This window comes from Anabrus simplex, chromosome 11 (assembly GCF_040414725.1).
Source record: "Anabrus simplex isolate iqAnaSimp1 chromosome 11, ASM4041472v1, whole genome shotgun sequence".
Lineage (NCBI taxonomy): Eukaryota > Metazoa > Arthropoda > Insecta > Orthoptera > Tettigoniidae > Anabrus > Anabrus simplex.
Genome location: NC_090275.1, coordinates 66,212,495 through 66,235,560, shown reverse-complemented (window position 1 = coordinate 66,235,560; position 23,066 = coordinate 66,212,495). Strand labels below are relative to the sequence as shown.

The window sequence follows — 23,066 nt, the reverse complement described above, 5'->3', positions numbered from 1 at the left end:
CCAGTGTGTAGGCATTCATATTACACAAGGTGTTACATTAAACAATACAAATCTTGCAAGGAGATAAAAACATGGATGAATATAGAAACAAATGAATCGTTGAGAAAGCAAAAGTTATACATGTTAAAAAATAACCTTAACCACACATCTTGCAGTGCGAAAATATTCTTCTTGAATGATTCCTGAGTATAAAACACACGCGCACACATTTCTGAAGAGCCAGCAGGCAGGACAAAGTAAAGTGAAACCTTAAGAGATCTTCTGAGAAGAGTTCATCATTTTTCTATGTTCCGATTAAATAATGAAGTCTCCCTTGAGTTCCTGATAAACATACACAACAGGAAATTCTCCTTCACTCTCAACAATAGCTATAAAGACTAACGGTAAATTTCATTTTTCAAAGACGTGAAAGCATGATCTTGAACGTGATGTAACTCGTTTCATTTAACCCATTTTTTACACTAGGTGTTACATTAAATAATATATCTCACGAGGAGATAAAAACAGGGACGAATGTAGAAACACATGCACCGTTGAGAGAGCAAAAGTTGTACATATTAAAAATAAGCTTAAACACATAACTTGCAGTGCGAAAATATTTGAATTTGAAAGATTCTTGAATAAAAGACGCACGCGCACACACTTCTAAAGAGCCAGCAGGCAGGAAAAAGTAAGGTGAAACCTTAAGAGTTCTTCTGAGAAGAGTTCATCATACTTTCAATGTTCCGACTAACTAATGAAGTCTCGTTTGAGTTCCTGATAAACATACACAACAGGAAATTAAACAATATACATCTTACAAGGAGATAAAAACAGGGAAAGTTATACATATTAAAAATAGTCTTAACCACACGTCTTGTAGTGTGAAAATATTCGTCTTGAATGATTCCTGAATACAAAACACACGCGCATACAATTCCGAAGAGCCAGCAGGCAGGAAAAAGTAAAGTGAAAACTTTAAGAGTTCTTCTGAGAAGAGTTGTATTTTAAATACTGTGTAGAGATGTGAAAGGATGATCTTGAACATGATATAACTTCTTCATTTAACCACCTATGAAAGTCTCTCTCTATATTACATAGCTTCAATAACAACCATTCTGTAGATGCACAAAATAATCTTGTAATCTTCACAGGTCCGGTATTCAGCTCGACAGGAATATAAAATTGGTATTCAGGGATACGTTTTTGAGAGTTTGGAGGTTGACTGTGCCCGTATTTGTGGTGTATTGTTGCAGCATTACGTGTAGGGGGGGGGGGGGGCAGGTTTCTGTGATGTTTATTGCGGGACATGAGGCGGAAAAGCTATGTCGCGAGATGAAGAAGAAACAGAGCGTGTTGTATAGTTTAGGTCTGGGGAGCGGCCATTGTTGGATTAGGAGGTGGGAGGGGAGGAGTGGTAGGGGAGGAGGAGTGGAAGGAAGGGAAGTATGGAGGGTGATGTGGTGAAAGTGTGTGGCGTGACAAAGTATTATGCATAATCTGAAAGACCGATCTGTTTTTCGGGATATTCATGTTTTTGAAAAATTCAATGAGAAAGTCGAATAGGATCTTTGGTTTCTCTGAGATATCATTTAAGTTTAGGTTGGGATTGAAATATTGGTCTAAATGAATATAGAGGTTTTCAGTGACGTCTAGGAGAGAACCTTTGTTTAGAATATCTAGTACCTCAAGATCTTGATTTATTTCAGTAAAGTTGTGCTTAAATTCTTTTATATGTAGGCCGACCGCGGAAAAACGGTTGTGTTTTATGGCATTGACATGTTCTGCATATCTGATTTTAAAGCTGCGTCCTGTTTGCCCTAGGTAAGAACTTTTGCAGTCTTGGCAAGAAAACCTATATACACCTGATTTAGAAAAAGGACTACTTTTATTTATTGATGAAGAGTTGTGTAGAATCTCTGTGCTTCTATTGTTAGTACGAAAGGCTATTTTAACGTTGTGTTTTTTAAGGACGTTAGTGACGTTGTAAATTTCTTTATTGAAGGTAAATGTGGAAAACGCGGCAGTGCTAGTATTGTCTTTTATTAGGGTGGTTTTTGGGCGGTGTCTGAATTTATTGATTATTCTTTCAATAAAGGATTCATTATATCCATTGAATTTTGCTATAGAGCGGATGGTGTTCAATTCTTTATTTAAGTTTTTTCTTGACATCGGAATTTTGAATGCTCGGTCTACTAAGCTATTATATGTAGCCGCTTTGTGTGTTTGGGGGTGTAGTGAGTCATTTCTTATAGTAGTGGCCGTTTGAGTGGGCTTTCTATAGATACTATATGTGAACGAAGAGGGGTGCCTATTGATTGTTAGGTCTAGGAAGTTGATGGAGTTGTTTGTCTCTAATTCTAAGGTAAATTTAATGTCATGATCAATGTTATTAAGGTTTTTGAGGGTGGATGGTGCGTCTATGGAGCGTTCATCTAGGATTATAAATGTGTCATCTACGTACCTCGCCCAGAATTGGATATTAGCAAATTTGATGTTATTGTCGATGGCGGTGTGCTCTAGGAAGTCAAGGCAGATCTCTGCTAAAATTCCTGAGGCTGGTGAACCCATAGCCAAACCATCTTGTTTGTAAATGATCTTATCGAATGTGAAGTAGTTATTGTTAATTAGTAATCTTAGTATGGTCATAAAGTCTTGAACTTCTAGTTTACTTAGTTGATTGTTGGCAAGTAAGTTCTTTTCGATGATCGGGAATAATGAGTTGGTTTTTATACTGGGATACATGTTGACTATATCAAAGGAGTGCATTGAATGATATGGTTGAAGCTTGAAACTGTTTAGTTTGTTCACTAATTCTATAGTGTTCCTGATAGATTTATTTGATGAGAATTTATAATGTTTATTAAGAAACTGTTGGATAAACTGAGATAATTTATATAAGGGGCTTGGTCTGTAGTTTATTATGGGTCGAATAGGGACACCGGTTTTGTGGATTTTGGGTAGTGCTTTAGCTGTTGGTAGGCCTGGGTTCATGGTAATTAACTTTTGTTTTTCTTGCTCAGTGAGGAGAAAAGATGTGCTTTTTAGAATTTGTTTCAGTTGCCTTTGAATTGATTGTGTTGGGTCCTTCTTAACTATCGAAAAGGAGTCATTATCTAAGAAAGTTTTGGTTTTTTGAATGTAATCTGTTTTATCCATAATGACTGTTGTATTGCCTTTGTCGGCCTTTGTAATGATGAGGTGGTTGTCTTTGACTTTCTTTTTAAGATTGAGAATTTGTTTTCTTTCAGTAAGGGAATCTTTATTGATTTTGGTGATAGGGGTCGCAGTGCGATTATTTGAGAAAAAACTTTTGTTTAATTGTTTTTTTACATCCATTCTGAGTTCGTCTTGTAGTTCATGTGGCATTTTGCTGATAGCAACTTCTGATTCAACTACTAGTTTGGAGGCTGTAAGGGCCGAGTTGAAACAAGGCCAGTTGTGCTTTGGACCTTTCGAAAGAATTCTTATATCGTCCTCATCTAAGTTGGTGGTGGAAAGATTAATTACTGGTGGGTGGAATTGTTGTAGAGTGTCATTAGCGAGGTTAGGCTTGCTGTTCGGTTTTGGAGGGGAGTTGCTGTGTTTTACCTTATTTTTAAGTGCTTCAAGTTTTTTCTCTAGTGTTGTCTGTTTTTTGGACAAAATATTGAACAACTTGAGTTGGACTTCGTCTTGAAAAAGATTCCATTGAGCATTTGAGAGTAAGGTGGCTGCCTCTAAGTGAGTTTCATATAATCGATGATTTAAAAACGACTTATACTCAGGAATCATTCAAGAAGAATATTTTCGCACTGCAAGATGTGTGGTTAAGGTTATTTTTTAACATGTATAACTTTTGCTTTCTCAACGATTCATTTGTTTCTATATTCAACCATGTTTTTATCTCCTTGCAAGATTTGTATTGTTTAATGTAACACCTTGTGTAATATGAATGCCTACACACTGGCCTATTTTCCCATTTTTTGGCTGATGATGACGCCAACACAGCGTCGAAACTAGTCCCAAGTGCAAATACATGTTATAAATAAACCTATAACATTTTTGTATTGAAAAGGTGGAACCTTTCTAGTTTTTCCTATCTTCCATTCTCAGTTCAATACGGACCAAAAATGAAACTCTTATGTTTAAACCACTACATATCATATTCGTCGTAGGGAACTACAGAATTGCATAGCGGGGGTGCACTCTTCAGAACAAATGTCCACGTTTTATTCAGCAATGGTCAATGGTCCTATCCAGTTGTGGTACAAGGAACTGGAATGCTGACATTCATGTTTACTGAAAAGCCATGGAAGTATTTCTAGCATGTGTCAATTTATTCCCTTAAAAGACCAACCAACTGGCCTCCGTAAATGACAATAAGCGTTCAATGTGTTAAATGTATAAGTGATAAAAAATATAAGATAGAGAATTACCAATTGGTATTCTGTTTTTGCATCTCTCGAAGTATGCAAATGATTTATTAAGAAATCTAGAGATGTTAGCAACATCAACTAGTTATCGAACTTCCAAACATTCATTCCATACATACCTCTCTGTCCAATTGAGCAGTTTTCTCCAAAATAGCTTTTACAGTCAATTTGGGATTTTCAGAGAGCTTCTGTGCAGCTTGTTCTTCCTCCATTTTTGCCTTCCATTCCTGAGTAAAAGAAGATTTTCAATGTTATAATCTATTTCAACAAATACACAGTATAGAAAAAGAAAGAAAAAAAAACTTCCTCCATTTTTGCATTCCATTCTTGAGTAAAAGAAGATTTTCAATGTTGTAATCTAGTTCAAAAAATACACAGTATAAAAAACCCCACCCACCAATTTACTGAGTTGTATCTACTAAACCAAAGTCCATTTTCCTCATCAATATTCTAAATATACTCTTTTGTACAGGTTTGTACTGAGGGAGAACTATAATACCTTGGCTTTGGCTAATGTGTTTGGTAAAGAAGCACTGCGTAATGGGATAAAGGGTGATAAGTAGGGCCTGGATTTTTATGTCATATCCAAGTACAAAAAAAATATGTACATAAAAAATCTGGTCAGTATCAGTGAAATATGTAGTTAAATATGTAATTTCCAGAAAATAACTACTGATGCATTAAATCTACAAAAATGTTCATATACAGTAGAACCTCGATTATATGTTCCCGGAAACTACGTTTTCCCCTATTATCCGTTCAAATTACGTGGTCCCGCGAGCATACTAATTAAATCACATTGTAAAAATCCCGCATTTTCCGTTCCTCGAAGAAACTATTTCCCGTATCAACCGTTCAGAAATTTCAGTCCCATCAACGCTAAAAACTCCATCACGCGTTTTTCAAGAAACTGTATCTCACGCAAGGATGGCTACGGCATACTTGCAGACCTTGGTGTTAACGTCCAGTCATTGCGATAATTTGAGGAAGCGGAAAAGCAATCGGCGGTGAACTTGCAAAAGGGACCATCTTAGCATCGCATTCGGGTGGTATTGTTTGGAAAATCAAAATCATAAAGCAGAGAGTGTCCACAACAATTAGAAGGAGACAGAGCGCATTTCGACAGCTCTACTTGAAGACGGAACGAGTTTCGTCAAATGCTCGTATTTGCATAGCGTCTACATTATGTCCAGGGTTAGATTTTTTTTGTTTTTTTGTTTTCCGAGTGTATCGCTGAACAGGTTTTCGGCACTTCCCTCAGGGCACTGTATAGTCACCGAGCTTTCAGGCAGGAATCGAAACTGCTCCTTCTTAACACAAATTTAGTATTTTAATATTATCGTACGGTATACCATTATGTTATTGAGACCAGAACAGACGTTGCACCTTACATACATAAAGCCATGGGAGGTTTTGGGATTGCCTATTACTGTTTTGGTCCTATGATAAGACGGGGAATTTCACGTTTGTGTGTTAAAATGTTATAAAAACCAAATTAGTTTTATTTGCGCACGTTACATTTAAACACTTTGCATCATTTCGCACTCGTACCGACTTGGACAGCGAGCGTGTTTTCCAGCTGAGCTCAAGGTCGCGGATAACCGTAAATTCGGAGGTTTTGATGATATTTCTCTTTCCAATTTAATCGTGATTAGTGACGGACATAATTGAATATAATGCATTCGAAAACTTGAGAATCAATACTTACATTCGAAACAATTATCTCAAGTTCAACATAACCTTTAAAAGTCGATGTAGGCCTAATTTGCATGGTACAAGATTTCCACAAATTGAATATGAACAGTATACCGGTGACCAAATTACAATGGAAGATTTAAAGAAAAAGGGATTTTGCCATCATGTTGGGTGCTTTTGTATCCAATGTGCTTTATTTCATTAGATTAGAGAATAAAAAAATATTTGTGGTCTATAGTTTGGCTTGATGTTATTAGGTTTTTCGAACAGTTTGACTGATCAAAGTTGCTGAACTGAAAGAAGTTTTCAGAGGAAACCGACGAAGTCTCCCCGGTCAAACTGAATGTAAAGTTGCGAGACTTTTAAGTTGCGTACCGGTAATTAATGTTTGAAGCCGGCCCTGCGGTCAAACTTGCCTGCCTCTCACCCGGAGGACCCAGGTTTGATCCCCGACCAGGTCAGGTATTTTTTTTACGTGGATATGAGGGCTGGTTCCACGTTCACTCATTCTACGATTACCTCTAATCGAGGTGCTATTTAATGGTGAGATGGCGACCCCGGTCTAGAGAGCCAGGAATAACGGCCGAGAGGATTCGTCTCACTGACCATGCATCACGTTGTAATCTGCAGGCGTTTGGCCCGAGCAGCGCTAGGTGGAAGGCCCATTGGGGCTGTAGTTTGGTTTGGTTTCGGGGTGTTTGTAAGATTTTAAGTATACATATTTATTTTTTGTGATGTTTAGCCAAATTGTTCATGGTTAATTCATTCCCGAATTTTCCGTTTTCCCGTGTTGTAAGTTTTTTTACAGCGGTCCGTCCAAAAATGGAGAATCGATGTTCCACTGTATTCCTTTTATAATGACTTATGGTTATGATATGAGGCAACAAATGTATTTTAAATACCTCCACATTTTATGGCAAAGTCATCACTGTTGCTTTATATCTTTAGATAATTTACATTGTCTACTACTTTCTAATTTTGACAGTATTAAATAATCAAATAAAAGCATAATCAAAATACTTCAAATATTTAAAAATAATGTTATGCACTGTAAATTGCAGAGTATATTAAACAATGTATTGCTGCAGCTGATTTTCTGTTGCCTTGAAAATGAAGCAAATAACTGTTACTAAATAAAGTTGATCTACCAGGTTTATGCATAAGATTCTGCCATTTTTTTATGTGGTAAAACATAATTTTCAAGGGAAATTCATGTTTTGTTTATTCAAAATATTGGCGATCAGCTTCAACACACTTCACCCATATTTCAGGTAAGTTATGAATACCATGCCAGAAAAACTGCTTGTCTTTTGCGGCAAACCATTCATCGAGCCATTTTCCAACTTCCTGAAAATTGTAAGCCCCATTGGTGCCAGGCTGGATGAGTACGGTGGGTGCGGAAGGATGTCTCATCCAGGTGATTTCAGGGTGTCTTTCACCGGTTTTGCAGTGAAACGGCATATTGTCGTGTAACAATCACTTTGCCATGTCTTCTGGCCCATTCCGGTCGTCTTTCGATCAATGCGGTTAACAGTTTTGCTGGGCTTCAAGAGTTCATAATACACAATACCGCCCTGGTCCCACCAGACACAAAGCATGGTCTTCTTGCAGAAGTGATTTGGCCTTTGTGTTGAAGGACATGCTCTAATTGATGGAGTGTGTTCACCATGTGTTTATACCAGCAAATGACTACTTTCCACAGCCTTTTTCCTCTGATTAAATAAGAAAAGGAATGTGAGCAGCAAATGTTCTTTTTCAGGCTCAAACATAGACATGATCACGGAATGATACAACACAGATGCTAGTGTTTGGCGGACTCAACTTGTGTGTGTTGGTAGGTTAATGTCAGACGAACAAAGCGACGTATGTGTAAAGTTCATATGCTGTGTACTGTTCGCTGGTGCCATCTCTTAGTGAGCCGGAAAAGACTTATGCATACACCTGGTAATATATGTCTTTAAACCCCTCAACTTCTTTATCGTGATGCGCAGTGTGTCACCAAATACTTCTCCAAGTTTTCCATTGTGATGTTTTGGCTCTGATCCGATATCCAAGGAACATGAGAAGGAGCTGAGAAGCTGAGTAAGCTGAGAAGGAGCATTCCAACATCGCAGAAAGTCACCGGTGCAAATTTCAAAAAATAAAACTAGCCGGGTGAAAAATCTTCCAGCGGCTGTTCTTGCAAAGAGATAGAGCTTGAATAACCTAGATTTCGTTTCAAGACTGCATGGAGTTTGTTAGAAACTCTGACCAATGAAAAGCACCTAACTATTCCAGATTCTGAGAAAGGATTACTATTATTGTATTCAGTTGAGCCACTCATATCTACTGTATTTCACAGGAAAAGGGTTAGAAACCCTATTTTTAAAGGAAGTTTAACACATTGCAGACCGGGTGCCCTTCACCTAATGCACAGCTCTGTTCCCGGCCACTTTCTAACTACCTCCAAGCTGGAGTGCATGCATTCAAATAAACTGTCAGAACTTCACTAGCTTTTGAAGGATTACTGTGTTTTTTCCTGGTAGCCTTCCTGAATAGTTGCTGAAATGCAGGTAGGTAAGTATTTGTTGAAATCTATTTTGGCTCATAGTTTAGGAAATATGGGCTTTTCTATTAGGAGATTTGTTGGCCAGTGATCTTTCAGACATGATTTCTTTACCTGCTCTATCAATATAACCAGAGCAATATTTTTTAAAATTTCCCTGCTAGTGACATTAATCCACTTTAGTGTTTTAGGGGATACATTATGAGAATGTGAATTCTACTCATTGTATAAGTTAGTCTTTTCGGCTACATACTGAAAAAATTCCTCACCAAACATAAGTCCTGCTACTTGTCCTATGATTCCAGATTCATTAGGCCATACCTTTATACCAGGAACACCTTCAAAATCCTGTAGCCTAGGTTTACTGTTGTCCATAACCCAGTTGTCAGAAAAAGCTACATTATTTACAATATTTACACCCGTAACACAATTATCAGACTCGTTTTGCGCTACACGAGTTCCACACCTTGAAGATAAGGCTTTATCCTCACCACTTGAAACATTTCCGTCAGAAGATATTTCATCATCAAACTCTAAATCTTCAGCATTACTTGGATATTCGGAGCCTATATCAGCACATAATTTGCGAATAATTTCATCCTTGTCTAAACAACACATGCGACCCCTGGGCGCTGCCATCTTGCATGGCTCTTTGAACTTTGTAAACATGTTGTCAAGAAATTCATAGAAAATCTATTATATGAGGAATAATCGAAAAGAAATGCGACTATCGATTGTGTAGAACCATACATAACAAGAGTTCTATCACCCTTGACCTCCAAATAGTTCCGGTATATCTCAAAAGATAGCAATAACAGTCTGCTGGGTCTGCTGCTAACACGAGATATCTCGGGACCGATCCGCAACACTCGGCCCGGCAAACACGAGTGTTAAAACCAACTTTCGCTATTGAAATATATGCTTATGAGATGGAATTTGCGTTATTTTACTATAGTTTAACAATAAAACAAGACGACAGTTTTTACTTTTTTGAATAATCAAATAGATATGTAAAAAAATTGTACATTCTTCAAATATTGAATAAAAATATGTAATATTACTAAGAACATGCATAAATATGTAATATGAAACACAGGTATAACCATATTAGAACCACAATTCGCCAACTTTTTCATTTTTAGTTTTCTACAAGTAAAGGAATACAGTGGAACCTCTATTCTCCGCTTTTGGAGGGACCATTAAAATAAAACGTACAACACGAGGAAACGGAAAATCCGGGAATGAATGAAAGCCATCAGCAATTTGGCTAAACATCAAAAAATGAAATATGTATAATTATAATCTTACTGCACTCCTAAACCAAACTACAGCACCAATGGGCCTCTGCCTGCCAAGCGACCGCTGCTCAGCTTGAAGGCCTGCAGATTACAAGGTGACGCATGGTCAATATGACGAATCCTCTCGGCGGTTATGCCTGGCTCTCTAGACCGGGGTCGCCATCTCACTATTAGATAGCTCCTCAATTAAAGGTAATCACGCAGGCTGAGTAGACCTGGAACCAGCCCTTATATCCAGATAAAAATACCCGACCTGGCCGGGAATCGAACCCGAGCCCTCTGGATAAGAGGCAGGCAAGTTAGACCGCAAAATCGGCATAAAATATGAATTACCGGTACACGAATTCAAAATCTTGATACCTCATTCAGTTTTACAGGGGAAACTTCGTCACATTCCCGTGAAAACTTATTTCAGTTCAGAAACTAGGATTAGCGGTACCGTAGCCAAACTCTTAAAAAAATCTAACACCACCAAGCCAAATGGCAATTGACCTCAAGTAGTTTTTAATTCTCTCATCTAATAGAATAAAGCACATTAGATACAAAAGCACCCATCATGATGGCGAAATCCCTTCTTTTCTTTATCTTCCATTGTAATTTGGTCTCTGGTTCGTAATCAGTTTCTGGAAATCTTGTACCGCGTAAATTAGGCCTATATCGACTTTTAAAGGTTAGGTTGAAGATGCAGAGCACAGTTTTCTGCAAAACGTTAAGAATTTCACCTTATTTTCTTGACATGGCACAAGCCCAAAAGCCTATACAATATCATGTCAATAATTCATATCCCTCTTCAAAACATGGTTACGGTTATACCGTCATTGCTGGGAAAATGTACTGTTACGTGCCAGCCCCATGGTAGCTCCTTTCGATACTCAGACGACCTAGAATTTCCCAGCTGGCCGGTGGGATGGGGCTGGCCTTTCCGTGTTTGTTCTCGGCGGCCGGCTTACTTGTGAGATCCTTGGAGATTCAACGGGAATGTTCTGCCTGTAGCGACATCGTGAAATTTCTGAATCAAATCTTGCGAGCTATAAAAAGGGAGGCAAGCCGAAGACAGTTAAATGGACTCTCTGAGTCAGTGCCGGACTCAGAGTGACAGATGGGCTCCAAGGTGGAGCCAGTGTGACACTCAATGAGTTAGGGTTCGGTGGCTGGTCTGATGGCGACAGAGGTGTTGGCTGTCGCTAGTGTCCCACCGAGGTCTGAACCAGAAGCTGTGGTTGTTGTGTCGGAGAGACCAGTGTGTGCGTGGACTGGATTGATGGAACGAAAGACTATGCCGTGTGTTCGTGTATTTCTGTGCAAGTCAGGAAGGGAAACTGCTGTCGTGAGTGTGAAGGTAAATGGAGCTGTGTTAATGTTCACTGTTGTCAGTATTGTCCTGTTGTTGAATCCTGTTGAGCTGTTTGGTTGCTCACTGCATGTGACTGTGTAAATTATAAGTTGAGTCGAACCAATGAATAGTCGTCGTCTATTGTATAGCCAGAGGCACTGTGTTCAAATCCAGCTGTCTACACACAGTGACTGTAGGTGGTGACTGGACTTTGGGAAAGTGAAAGTAAGGATTAGTATCCCAGGTAAAGGAACAGGCTGGACCCTTGCCGCACCATAAGGTAGACAGATTTATAAACAGACTGGTAATTAGTGCGGTGATCTTAACTGGTTAGAATTGTTTTTTGTTTAAATATGTGTGTGTGCATTTATTAGGTCATCCTGAAATAAATTAGAGTAATACAACAGATGGAGTTTTATAACATTATTAAATATTGCATGGGAGGGAAGGAGTGAACTTATAGGCAGGAACTTAAAAGACCCATAACCATAAATTCAAAATTACCTCTATGCAAAGGTTGAGAAGAGAGTATTAGCTAGAGTATTAAAGATACTAGTGGCATATATTTAGTATGGATCTCCATGGGGCCTTAATAGAAGTACAGCAGAAGTAAATTCATAAACTTACTTCTGTTTCCCGTAAAACTTTCTCTAAAGTTTCTAGTTCAACAGGTGTGAAGAGACCATCTGCTGCTTCAGTAGTCATGTTCCTTGCACTGGCAAGGAAATGTGTGCTTGCATTTAGTACCATATTGAGATGCGAGAGCATCTCTGGTCTTTCCTGATGCTCCTTGACACGACGAAACAGAGGTTTTGTTAAGGTCTTCAGGGCAAGCAGCTTTGCTTCATATGTATCTGCATCAGCTTCAAAGCCTTCCTCATCCAACCATGTTGATATCTGAGGAAAAATAACAGAATGCTACAAATGTTCTTTCTTGGTTAACATCCCTAGCAAATTAGAATATTTCAGAACAGATTAACACAATGTTTTTGTCTTAAATCTTAGCAAAATTCTGTGATATTCTTTTCAGATCCAATGGTAAAATAAAATATAAAAATCAGTTCTGTAGCTTTTCAAGCTGGAAAAGAATGACATAAGATACAGTGAAATGCCAGTATTATGAACTCATGAGGGTATCTATTTTTATAACAGTGAAATTTTGTTAAACAGAAACCTGAGTACCTGAGTGAAGTTATTCTGAATACCTATATAGATATGTATATTATATTGCAACTTCAATAATATTTGGTACCATGATGTTAATTATGCCTATTCGACAACTGTATGTTATTCTTAAAACATTTTTCATTCATCACGTCGTTCTTTAGAACCAAACATTTTTACATAGCGAAATGAATGTTGAACTAGGTTATATTCATTTGTTACATGTACAACCAACATGTCAAATCAAGTTCTTGAATGGTAGAATTTATTTCTTGAAACATTACGAGATTGGGATCTGAACTGATAATTCGATGTATTGCCCAAAATTAACAGAACATACTTCTCTAAGTGATTTTAAGAGTTTTGATTACTATGTAGTAAGGTAATTCATTTTCTTCTGTGTTGATTGGTGATACATGAATAAACATGTTGCTTTAAAATTGAAAGACAACTGAACACATGATGCAGTGAGAATACACAAAAAAACTAAGGCAGACGTACGAAATCACAATATTCTTCGGACAAATGAAAACTTTGCAATCCTACCTAGCCAACAGTATGACTTCCTGCACTGGGAGATACACAAAGCTTATTGGTTACTTTCAAATCTATATCCTGCTCAACCAATCATGAGCATGTATGGAAAATGAACCTATTGTCTGAACAATAAAATCTCTACTTAGTAATGTAATAAGAAAAATATTTATGTTGTTCAACAAATTAAATTTAAATTCTATTTTGAAAACAAATTATAAGTAACAGAGCAAATTTTTAACTTGTTATACAGGAAGTTTGAAACTGGATTATTTTTTTGTTATTCCTTGCCTGTTGTTGGGTATTCAGCCTGAATGCTGGTTTGACCCTCTACAGTTCCACCAACAGCTGTTATAGCCTAGGCGTCACTGAAGAGGCATATTAGAGAAATGAGGAGCGAGATAGTTTCCCGTTGCTTTCCTCACATTCCTTGCCTACAAGGTAAAAATAATTGTGAGTATTGTGCCATTTCATTGTTCTAGGAGTAATTTGGTAGAGTCTATTTGCACGTGATTACCGGTAATGAAATTAAATACAACGCATTAAGTTATAAAATGTCAAAGAAATACGGTATCTCGCAAAGATGGAATGGTCACAATTATGACAGCAGTGCATATGACAAAATAGAGTTTGAATTGTTAACCCTAACACTATATAAAAATTTACAAATAAAGAGACACTTCTAGAAAGCGGACGCAATCAAGAAGCAAGCCACGCCATGTAACATTGGGAATTATATAGAAATAAAGAAAGAAGAACTTAAGAGACATTTATATGAGAAAAATACATATTAAATGCAACGTTATTAATAAAATATTCCCATCAAATACGTAAGGTACAGCAAAAGTTGAATAAGCCAAACGCTAAGAAGAGGGCAAAGATTAGACCTTGGCTCAGAGAAGAGAAATTCAATCTAACGCAACAATTACAAAGATCAATTCATTTAGCAATTGTAGTGAATATAAGAAATTAAGGCTACAGTAGACATTTTGGAGGTCTGCCTAATTTAAGAAGGAAAGCCTATATTAAACTTGACTATTAATTACATACTGATGTTAGAAGACTGACTACAATATAATGTTTCAGCTGATGTCATCTGTGTATTTGATTCTTCTAATTGCGCAAGACAAGCCCACCGCGAGTCTCTAACGAGATGGGTCGACTGTCCGGGGTCAATCCAGCTAAGATGACAGCAGCAGAGAGCGACATTCCTGGCAATGTCTCGATGGCTATCGTGAACCACGGAGACTAACCACAGTTGCTGATGGCGAACCAGAAACAACATAATCTTGATGGCTAACGGAAAAAGATAAGTTTCGTAGAGAATTCAATAAGATTGCTAGGTAATATGTATTGTAGACTGCTTGCATTTGATGAATAGATGATAGGGCGATTGTGTCTTCGCAATGAATCGCCTCGCATTAGTTTTAATGCCAATATAAAGGGTCCATTATTGGACATCAGTTTCTCACGAGTGACCTAATAATTTGTCGATAATATGATGGAAGTAGCTATTCTTATAAGAAATTACACCATCTTTGGTTAGGGAAAGTGACTTAAATATGCGACAGTGTTATTTCAATGATATAAAAAAAACCATATCGGAATATGCCATGATGTATATGAAGTGTTTAGGAACAGAATACTGTAGTATTTTAAATGAAAAGTAGGATATTACTTTAATATGCGCAGGTTATATGTTGGCGTGAATAATTGAAATTAGGTTAGATATGGATATGAAGGCAAATGGAAGAAATGTTGATGTTTTATATGAAGTTTGTGATCTGATATATTTAAGAATGAAGTTATTTACATGATGATATAAGTTATATGAGAATGATAATGAACAAATTGAAAGAATATGTTGCTATGATGATATAATGCATGTAAATGAAATATTTGAAGAGAAAGTAGATAATATTAACGCGAGCTTGGATCAATTGTATTTATGAAGCAATAACAATGTTTCTTTGATTGCGAATCCACATCATACAATAATGACAACATGACGTGAAACTTATAAATGATTATTTCAACATAGTATTCCTACAATGAAGTCACATATTCTGAAATATTAATTATGGCAGGTTTTGATAGTTATGACTAGATAATGCTACTTCTTACTAGTAATTTCCATTGAATAAAAGTCACTTGATATCGTTAACGATGGTATTACCTAATATTTACTTGAGTTTCATAAGGTCATATGTTGAGTTTTCAATGTAGTTGAGAATTTGTTTGGTTATTTATGATGTATACTCTATATAAGTTGGATACTAAATTGACACATGATATAATGACAATATTATCTTAAATGAATATTAGCCTATGTTTGTTACGCAAATATGAAACCAATCATTTTCCTTAAGCTAATTTTTATGAAACGACGTATATAAATGAACGAAAGTAAATGACCTAAGAAATAAAAGAAGAATTACAATTAGAATGATCAAGAAGATATAGTGATATGATTAATTGCCTAACCAAATTCTCAACCACGGTAATTTGCAATTATTCCATTGTTTTCTTTTAATTACGAAATGTAATGTGAAAAAGGAACATTAGTTCATTTCAATAAGAAATTAATGTAACAAGCAATGAATATAACATTGATCTCTCTTAAAATCAAATTAATTTTTGATCTTCAATCTATTTATTTCACATTCTTCTATTATCCATCACATTTTGTCAATAAATCATAGTAATTAAGAGATATTGAGGTGTTATTCATAGCTTGCTGACATACTATACAACTTAGAACTAAGATATAGCTTAATCTACTATTTCCGATTTTGAAGCGATTCGTTAGGTGGAGACATCAATCAATAGTTATGATAAATCGAGATATTTGATTACGTATCGGCATCTTCTTGAATTCAGTAAAAATATAACTACGATAATTACCATGGGATAAGAGCTGGCTGGAGTTTTCTTACGCGCACGGCGCAGTACGAGTGTGTCCAGTGTGATGACCACACATAATATGTTATGTATTATGTGAAGATGATTAGGTACGGGGAAGGTGAAACCTGGTGTCTGCACATAGCCAACTCCTGTTGAATAACACCAAGGAGACTGCTTAAGGCTTAATCTCCCCACTCTAAGGAGAATACCCCGTCAACTGCACAATAGGTCCTTACTCCATACGAGCACTGCAGAGAGGTTTGGAATTAAACCCCAGGCTTTTGGCATGCAATTTAGACATTAGGAATTTTATACTGCTACCTATTCTACTCAGCCAGCCAACATTCTTTCCACTGACATGACTTGAACCAGCTAACCACTGTCGGTGGTGGTGGTGGTGGTGATTTATGTTTTAAAAGGAATTAGAACTAGATAATCATCCTCTCTGAACAAATCAGTGGAAATGAAATTTAAAATAAAATAATTTATTTTACGAAGGAATTTGGAAATGCGGTACAAAATAAAACAAAAAATTATTGAATTAGGCCGAAAAATTCCTAACGAATCAAAAGAGAACTTGCGTTCCCTGAGTAACAGTACACTTGTAATTTACATACCCTTGTTTAATCCACTGTGGCACATAAAACGGATGGTGAGATCAGCAGTAGTCGCGTCATCAGCTAGTATGCGTTCAAGTGTTTCCTGCAGGCCAAGGCTCTGCTTTAGGCCAGAGAGATAGGTGCACTCTGTGAGGATGTGGGGCACGGTGAAGCCTGCACCGCGAACACACTTCCCTCTTTAAGAGATAAGAGTGCGTAGATCGTCCATGAGCTATCCTCAGCCTACACAATACTATGGCCTCTCTCAGTGAAGGCCAGAAAGAGGACCGCCACATGGAGGTTGTCTTCTTAATTGATCTCAGCTTATTGGGAGTTCAGTTAGCTAGCCACTATGATTCCCAGGACGCCAAGAAGGTTCGACGTAGCTGAGAATAAATATCTTTGCCTGCTACATTAACCCTAGGCTGGTAGGGTGAAATCGGTGTTACGCAACTGGTAGGGTGGGGTCAAATTCACCGGTATACGAAATAAAGGAGAAACAGTATCTGAAATTATTAAAATATGCAACTAGAATTTACTTTAATGGTAGTGAGCTATTAGATAATGAAAACAAAAATGAAAAGTATAAATTAAGCACCATTAAGCACAATTATAAATTAATACAAAAATGAATATGCATATCCATAAACATTCAAAAGTATTTGGTGTGCTGTATATTCAATATATATCGCAAATTTGCATTTTGAATCAGCTTTCCATGCCGACATGAAACATACGTGAGAGATTCTGTCATTTTTGAGAGACTTCACTCCAAACAAACTGAACAAACATGCTTCGCACATTCGGAACAGAGTGGTTTCCTATACAACTCGCAGCTTGATCCAGCTTTCCTGTCACGTCCATGAGGACATAATTCACACCTCTTGTGTTTTCCTGGATTCGTCGAAAATTCATTATCTCTTTCTTGTGCTGGCATACCACTCGCTTTTAGAATTATCTGCTTCAGGCCGCGGGGCATTTCTTTGATCAAGCTCCATCAGAGAAGCTCAGGTTGGATAAGTGACTTTCCCAAGGCTATGATAAATTCACGTCTTGTAATAGGTTGAGAGTCGTTTCTGCTTGTTAGAAGGATGTGCCCATTTACGGCAGCAATGTCCAAAATGGCAAAAAAATATGACCATTGGCCATCGTCTTGTTCTCCGTCCTGTGAATAGGTCGACACTCTGATCAAGTGAATCTACTCCACCTTTAGTCATGTTATAAAAGAGGACAATTTCTGGCTTTCCACTTTCAGTCTTTGTGGATTCAGCGTGATACATGGTCGACAGCAAAATGACCGATATCTTCTTTTTTGGTACGTAAGAGACAAGAGTAGTTTGTTAGCTGAAACCAAAAAGTGAGGAGCCAAGTTTCTTTTTGTTATGAGGAAGAAATTCAGGTGGTATTTGCATCTTATTCCTCCTCGATGTTCCGACGTAAGTTAGGCCTCTTTTCTTCAGTTCATCCGCTAACTCTACGGAGGAGAACCAGTTATCGTCCTTGATGTTTCTATTGGTATTTTCTATTGGCTTCACGAGTCGTAACACATGTTGAGTAGGCACAGAAAAATCTTTCCACTGCTGACTTACAACTTCCTTTCCCACACACACACACATGAGCATTGACTAAGTAATGCATTTTTGCATCTGCCAGAATAATTATTTTTATACCATATTTATTCGGTTTGGATGGGAGGTACATTTTGAACAAGCATCTTCCTCGAAATGGTGCCAACATTTAATCAATAGTTAGGTACTCACTAGGGCTGAAGACAAACTTTTTTAATATTTCAGACACATTGGATTAATAACAATAACATGTAATATTTCAGACACAGCCGCAAGTTTGTCAGTTTTCTTTCTTTGTTCCCTCGTATCTTTACAATCAAACCTAAGACAAAAAAGCAGAAATAAGAACCGCTTTAGAGTCATTGTTGCTGGAAATATGTCTCTACCAGTGCCATCACACACGTATAATCCTTCAAAATTTTCGTGTCCACTTTTGAAAACCCCAGCTAAATACACAAGACCAAGGAATGCCCTAATTTCCTGATTATTAGTTTCTTTCACAAATGATGCTTTCTGCAAGCAAGAGTAGCCATTCATTCTCCTTCCTATTTCTTAGTTTGTGTACTGTACAATGGAATTTAACACGTCATCCATGAAAATTCAGTTCCAAGCAGTATCTGGGTTCATTGTAGCACATTCCTTTGCTGGACCTCGAAGTCCAGGTAGATGCGTAATTAAATTGTGTTTTGCTGTGCGCCCCCGAATAACTGGACTGGTACTCCACTTATATCCATCTCTACCGAGAAAAAATAATGACAGAACAGATGTAAGGCTTTTCAGGCGTTTGCTCTATTAACCAGCGTTTTGTCTTAGATCTGACACTAGACTCATCAGATTGGGATGTGTCAGACCCTACCCACTGACACTGGGGTGTATGCAAGTGAACTTATAAGCCCATTATAAGAGGCACAATCTGATAACTGCATATGGGAGATAAATCTCCCACAATGAAATTATTGCCTGCCTAGCAATTCCGAATGGAAAATTCGGAGTTCCCATGAAGGGAATTAGATTTTTTCACCAACAGAGCATGTCAAAAACAGAATAGATGTAAGGCTTTTCAGGCGTTTGACACATTCCACTCTGATGAGTCTAGTGTCGGACCTAAGACGAAACGCTGGTTAATAGAGCAAACGCCTGATAAGCCCTACATCTGTTCTGTTTTTGACATGCTGTATTGGTGAAAAATATCTAATTCCCTCCATGGGAACTCCAAATTTTCCCAAAAATAATGATACACAATTATTTTCACCCTTTTCATCATCCAAGGTAACACTTTGTTCGCTTTTAGAATCATGTTCACTTTCAATTGCTAACTCTTCATCTTCGTTTTCTTCTTCGTTCACTTCAGAGAATTTTGAATACTTCTTCTGTTAATCCTCCTGCCATTTTTTGAACTGAAATCAAGCGGAAACTTAAGTATAAAACACCTCATTTCATACAATTACTAATGAAAAAATTTGTACATAAACATAAATGTACTTAGATTTAAAGTAGGCTGGGGTCAGAATGACCTTATGCATACCACTACTTCATAGAATTAAAAAAATCATAACTTTACAGCAATAAAATGAAACGTACACTTCATCAAATGTTTAATGGAAGACTGGAGGTAGAGTACATGAAGTGTCAAATATCTGACTGTTTTCAACAATGAAACACCATGATTTTAAAGAATGTAACAGTAATTTTGACCCCACCCTACCAGTTGAGGGTTAATAGGTTTTGGAGATAAAAGTACTGCTTCCTTTGCAGCTATATCCGCAAGTTCGTTTCCCACAATCCCAACGTAGCTTGGAAGCCACGTGAAAGTGATTCTGGTGTCACCTTCACGTAACCTGGCTAGGTCATGAATCTGCTGCACCAGTGGGTGTTGCAAGAAACAGGTTTCAATAGATTGCAGAGAACTTAACAAGTTGGTACACATAAGAAAGTGGTTCCTTTCGTCACCCAATGCAAACTGGAGAGCTTCTAAGATGGCGTATCTGCAGTATACATGCTACATACACTAGGAAGCGAGATCTTAGGGCTCATATTAATGGTGATGAAAGAGCAATCAAAATTTTCTCCAATTTTAGAACCATCCGTGAAGATATGTCTCACGGCCGGATATAGGTGAACGAAGTCCTGGAAATACCTCCGATAAATGGAGTAATCCGTATTCACCTTGGGTCCATGGAGTAGAGATCTAGACATATTTCCGGTTGTGGAACTAACCACGGAGGTACCTCTCTAAAAGTTTGTTCACGACAACCACCGATATCTATATTTAAATACAGAAACAAGCTATCAATTACAATGAAAAGGAAGCTTTCACCTAATCAATATTTTATTTTATCTTATTTAATCAACAGGACCGGTTTCAAACTTCCTTAGGCCACACAATCTGATATTAACATACCATGCAATTATAAAACAATACTAAATCTAACAAGGAATGTCACATGACAATAACACCATCAAATTTGTTGTTTCTCATGATTTGGGACGATCGTTGAATTGGTAACCTGAATTTGATATTTAAATTCACTATCTTCTCATAAATAACATATGTAAGAAGTCGTATATAAAAAATTTGAGTGTTCTTGGATTCGAAAAGTTTGTTACATTTCTTGGTTCACTCTAAAACTTTTGGCTCGGAGTTGATAAACGTGTGATTACACAGATGACCGTATATAATGTTCACATATCGTTAGTCATATGGCTCCGTGTAGATTTTGTTGCTGAGCCATAAGCCGCTCTTCCAGTCAATTCGGGAGAGGACCGTTGCCATGTAAAAATGTAGCAACACTGCACGGTAAGCCCCCCACGAAGTGCCGCTGAGAAACTTAAGCATGTTAAGTCTCTTCATGCAGGCAACCTTCAACTGGCAGATGTTGGGCTGCCACGTTATTCTCTTATCAAAATGAAGACCCGGAATCTGCAGGTGTCTACCACTGTTTAGACACTGTTTCGCAAACGGAGCTCTGGTTCACGACGCACAAGTCAATTATTATTTATAAGTTTCATTTTCCGTGTTCCACCGATCAATACTTATTTATTGTGAATGGATTATTACACTAGTACCGGTTTCAGCCTTTCATGGCCATCATCAGCTAGTACATAACATTTATAGTCATTAGACAAAATTACAAAGATGTTACGTTAGATCATCCGGATGTCTAATGAAGAATGGAAGTAAAATATATTGCAGTATTGTTATGTTAAAATATCTGTGATTAAAGGTGGTGGTGATGGTTACAATAAGCTAAAACCTATTGAGTGTACATGGATATGAGTACATTAAACACATTAAAACATATAGGCCACAGTATAAAACACTTGAAGAATTGTAACACATTAAAACATTTATACTAATATTATAAAGAGGAAAAATTTGTTTGTTTGTAATGAATAGGCTCAAAAACTAATGAACCGATTTTAAAAATTACTTCACCTATAGAAAGCTACATTACCAGTGAGTAACATGGGCTGTATTTTATTTTGGAATCAATTCGAGGTAGGGGGCACGGGGGGTGGGGGGGAGATATAAAAATAATGGGCTAATATAGGCAAAATATTGAATTTGTCGTATAAGGATGAGACAAAGCTCAATTTAATCGTCTTGACGTAAAGAAGAAAACTTGGTAAGCCCTACGAGCCCGAAAACCATGTCTTAAGGCCCTAAAACCAACTGTTACGGAGATATTGGCATCACACTACCCCTGCTCTAGGAAGCGGATAAAGTAATCAACTGCCGTAACCATGGCAACGTCAGCTCCAGGATTCTACAGCAGCTAGATTATGCATGTACGTTTAGGCATAGCTGCCAACCAAAATTGATACACATGACTTACTATCTGGAAAAAATAAACTGTTGTGTAAGACTGTCATAGCACTCCTTTGGGCGGGGATGGAAAGGCAGTGAAGTATAAAAATAATAGCCCCAGAGATCTCCGTAGTACAGCGACCAGCGGTTGCCGACGGGCCTCCGTTTTTACATACTGGCTTAGGTTTCAGCATTTTGTGGAGTCTGTTACCTATAGTTTAAAGTATTTTCTATCAAATCATGGAGTAGTAGGATCACTGATGTTATTAGTGCCGATATTTTGGTCCACTTTTACGATCATTTTAACCATGAAAACAACCTATATACTGTACACAATTGTCAAGATGGTGCGGTGTGCCCATGACTTGAAAAAATTTATCAACATTTATACTCAGATTCATTGTATGATGTACAACATGAGTGACAAGCCCTGAGAATTATAATTCTCGATAATTATAGCAGTTTCTTTTATGCATCAAGTATTTCCTTGATCATTTGTAATACTGTAGTTACAAAATGTCGGATCAAACAAATACATTCAATAATATTTATATTTGTGGTCGTACGTAGCGGAAGTATACTTGTACTAAACATGCAGCTTTGTGAAGGAAGCAGGTATACATAGGTGGGAATGAAGGAAAAACATGGTAGCATAAGATCTTAGAGGTCGACGCTAATTACGAACTAATATTTAGAGGCCCCCATGAAGAAATGGAGAAGAAGGTTCACTATAATTCCTAACATGACAATTTCTACGTATTTAAGTAAATACACCAGTGATATAAATATCTAATGAAGTCGCTCACACCGGTAGTATGAGTAACTAAAGCCAGCTTCTGATAACCCGTACGAAGAATAAGTACTTCTGCTAGTAGTATATATTTTAAAAACGTCTATTAAAATTTGAGTTCATGTTGTGTAGCATTCATTCTTCAATCTTCTTGTGATTCTTGTGCTGATTTCGTTGTATGAGGTGATCATTGAGAATGTTCTATGGCTGATATACTTTATATTGATGTGTTGTAAGAACTCTTTGTCATTAATTTTTTTTTGAAAATTGAGTACTGTGCAATTCATCTACTGATGTACTCCAGTAAGTTTTATATATACTGCAAGACAGGGTTTGGTTTTGGAGCAGTTGGTGGCGACACCTCTCTCGTCTATGCACGTTATGTGGTTGTTATCTGTAAAGATAAGTTAATGTAAGCATAGTGTGCGTATGAA

General features: G+C 37.3%; 1 protein-coding gene across 2 annotated transcripts in view; it reads right to left on the bottom strand.

The window, feature by feature from the left end:
• Grp170 (Grp170 co-chaperone) overlaps positions 1-23,066 on the bottom strand; it is a 189,840-nt gene that overhangs the window by 45,053 nt on the left and 121,721 nt on the right. For both annotated transcript variants that reach the window (XM_067155379.2, XM_067155378.2), the window contains exons 13-14: positions 11,893-12,162; positions 4,514-4,621 (exon numbers count right to left, since the gene is read on the bottom strand). In XM_067155379.2, coding sequence (XP_067011480.2) covers positions 4,514-4,621; positions 11,893-12,162 — 378 coding nt within the window. The remainder of the gene's footprint in view (positions 1-4,513; positions 4,622-11,892; positions 12,163-23,066) is intronic.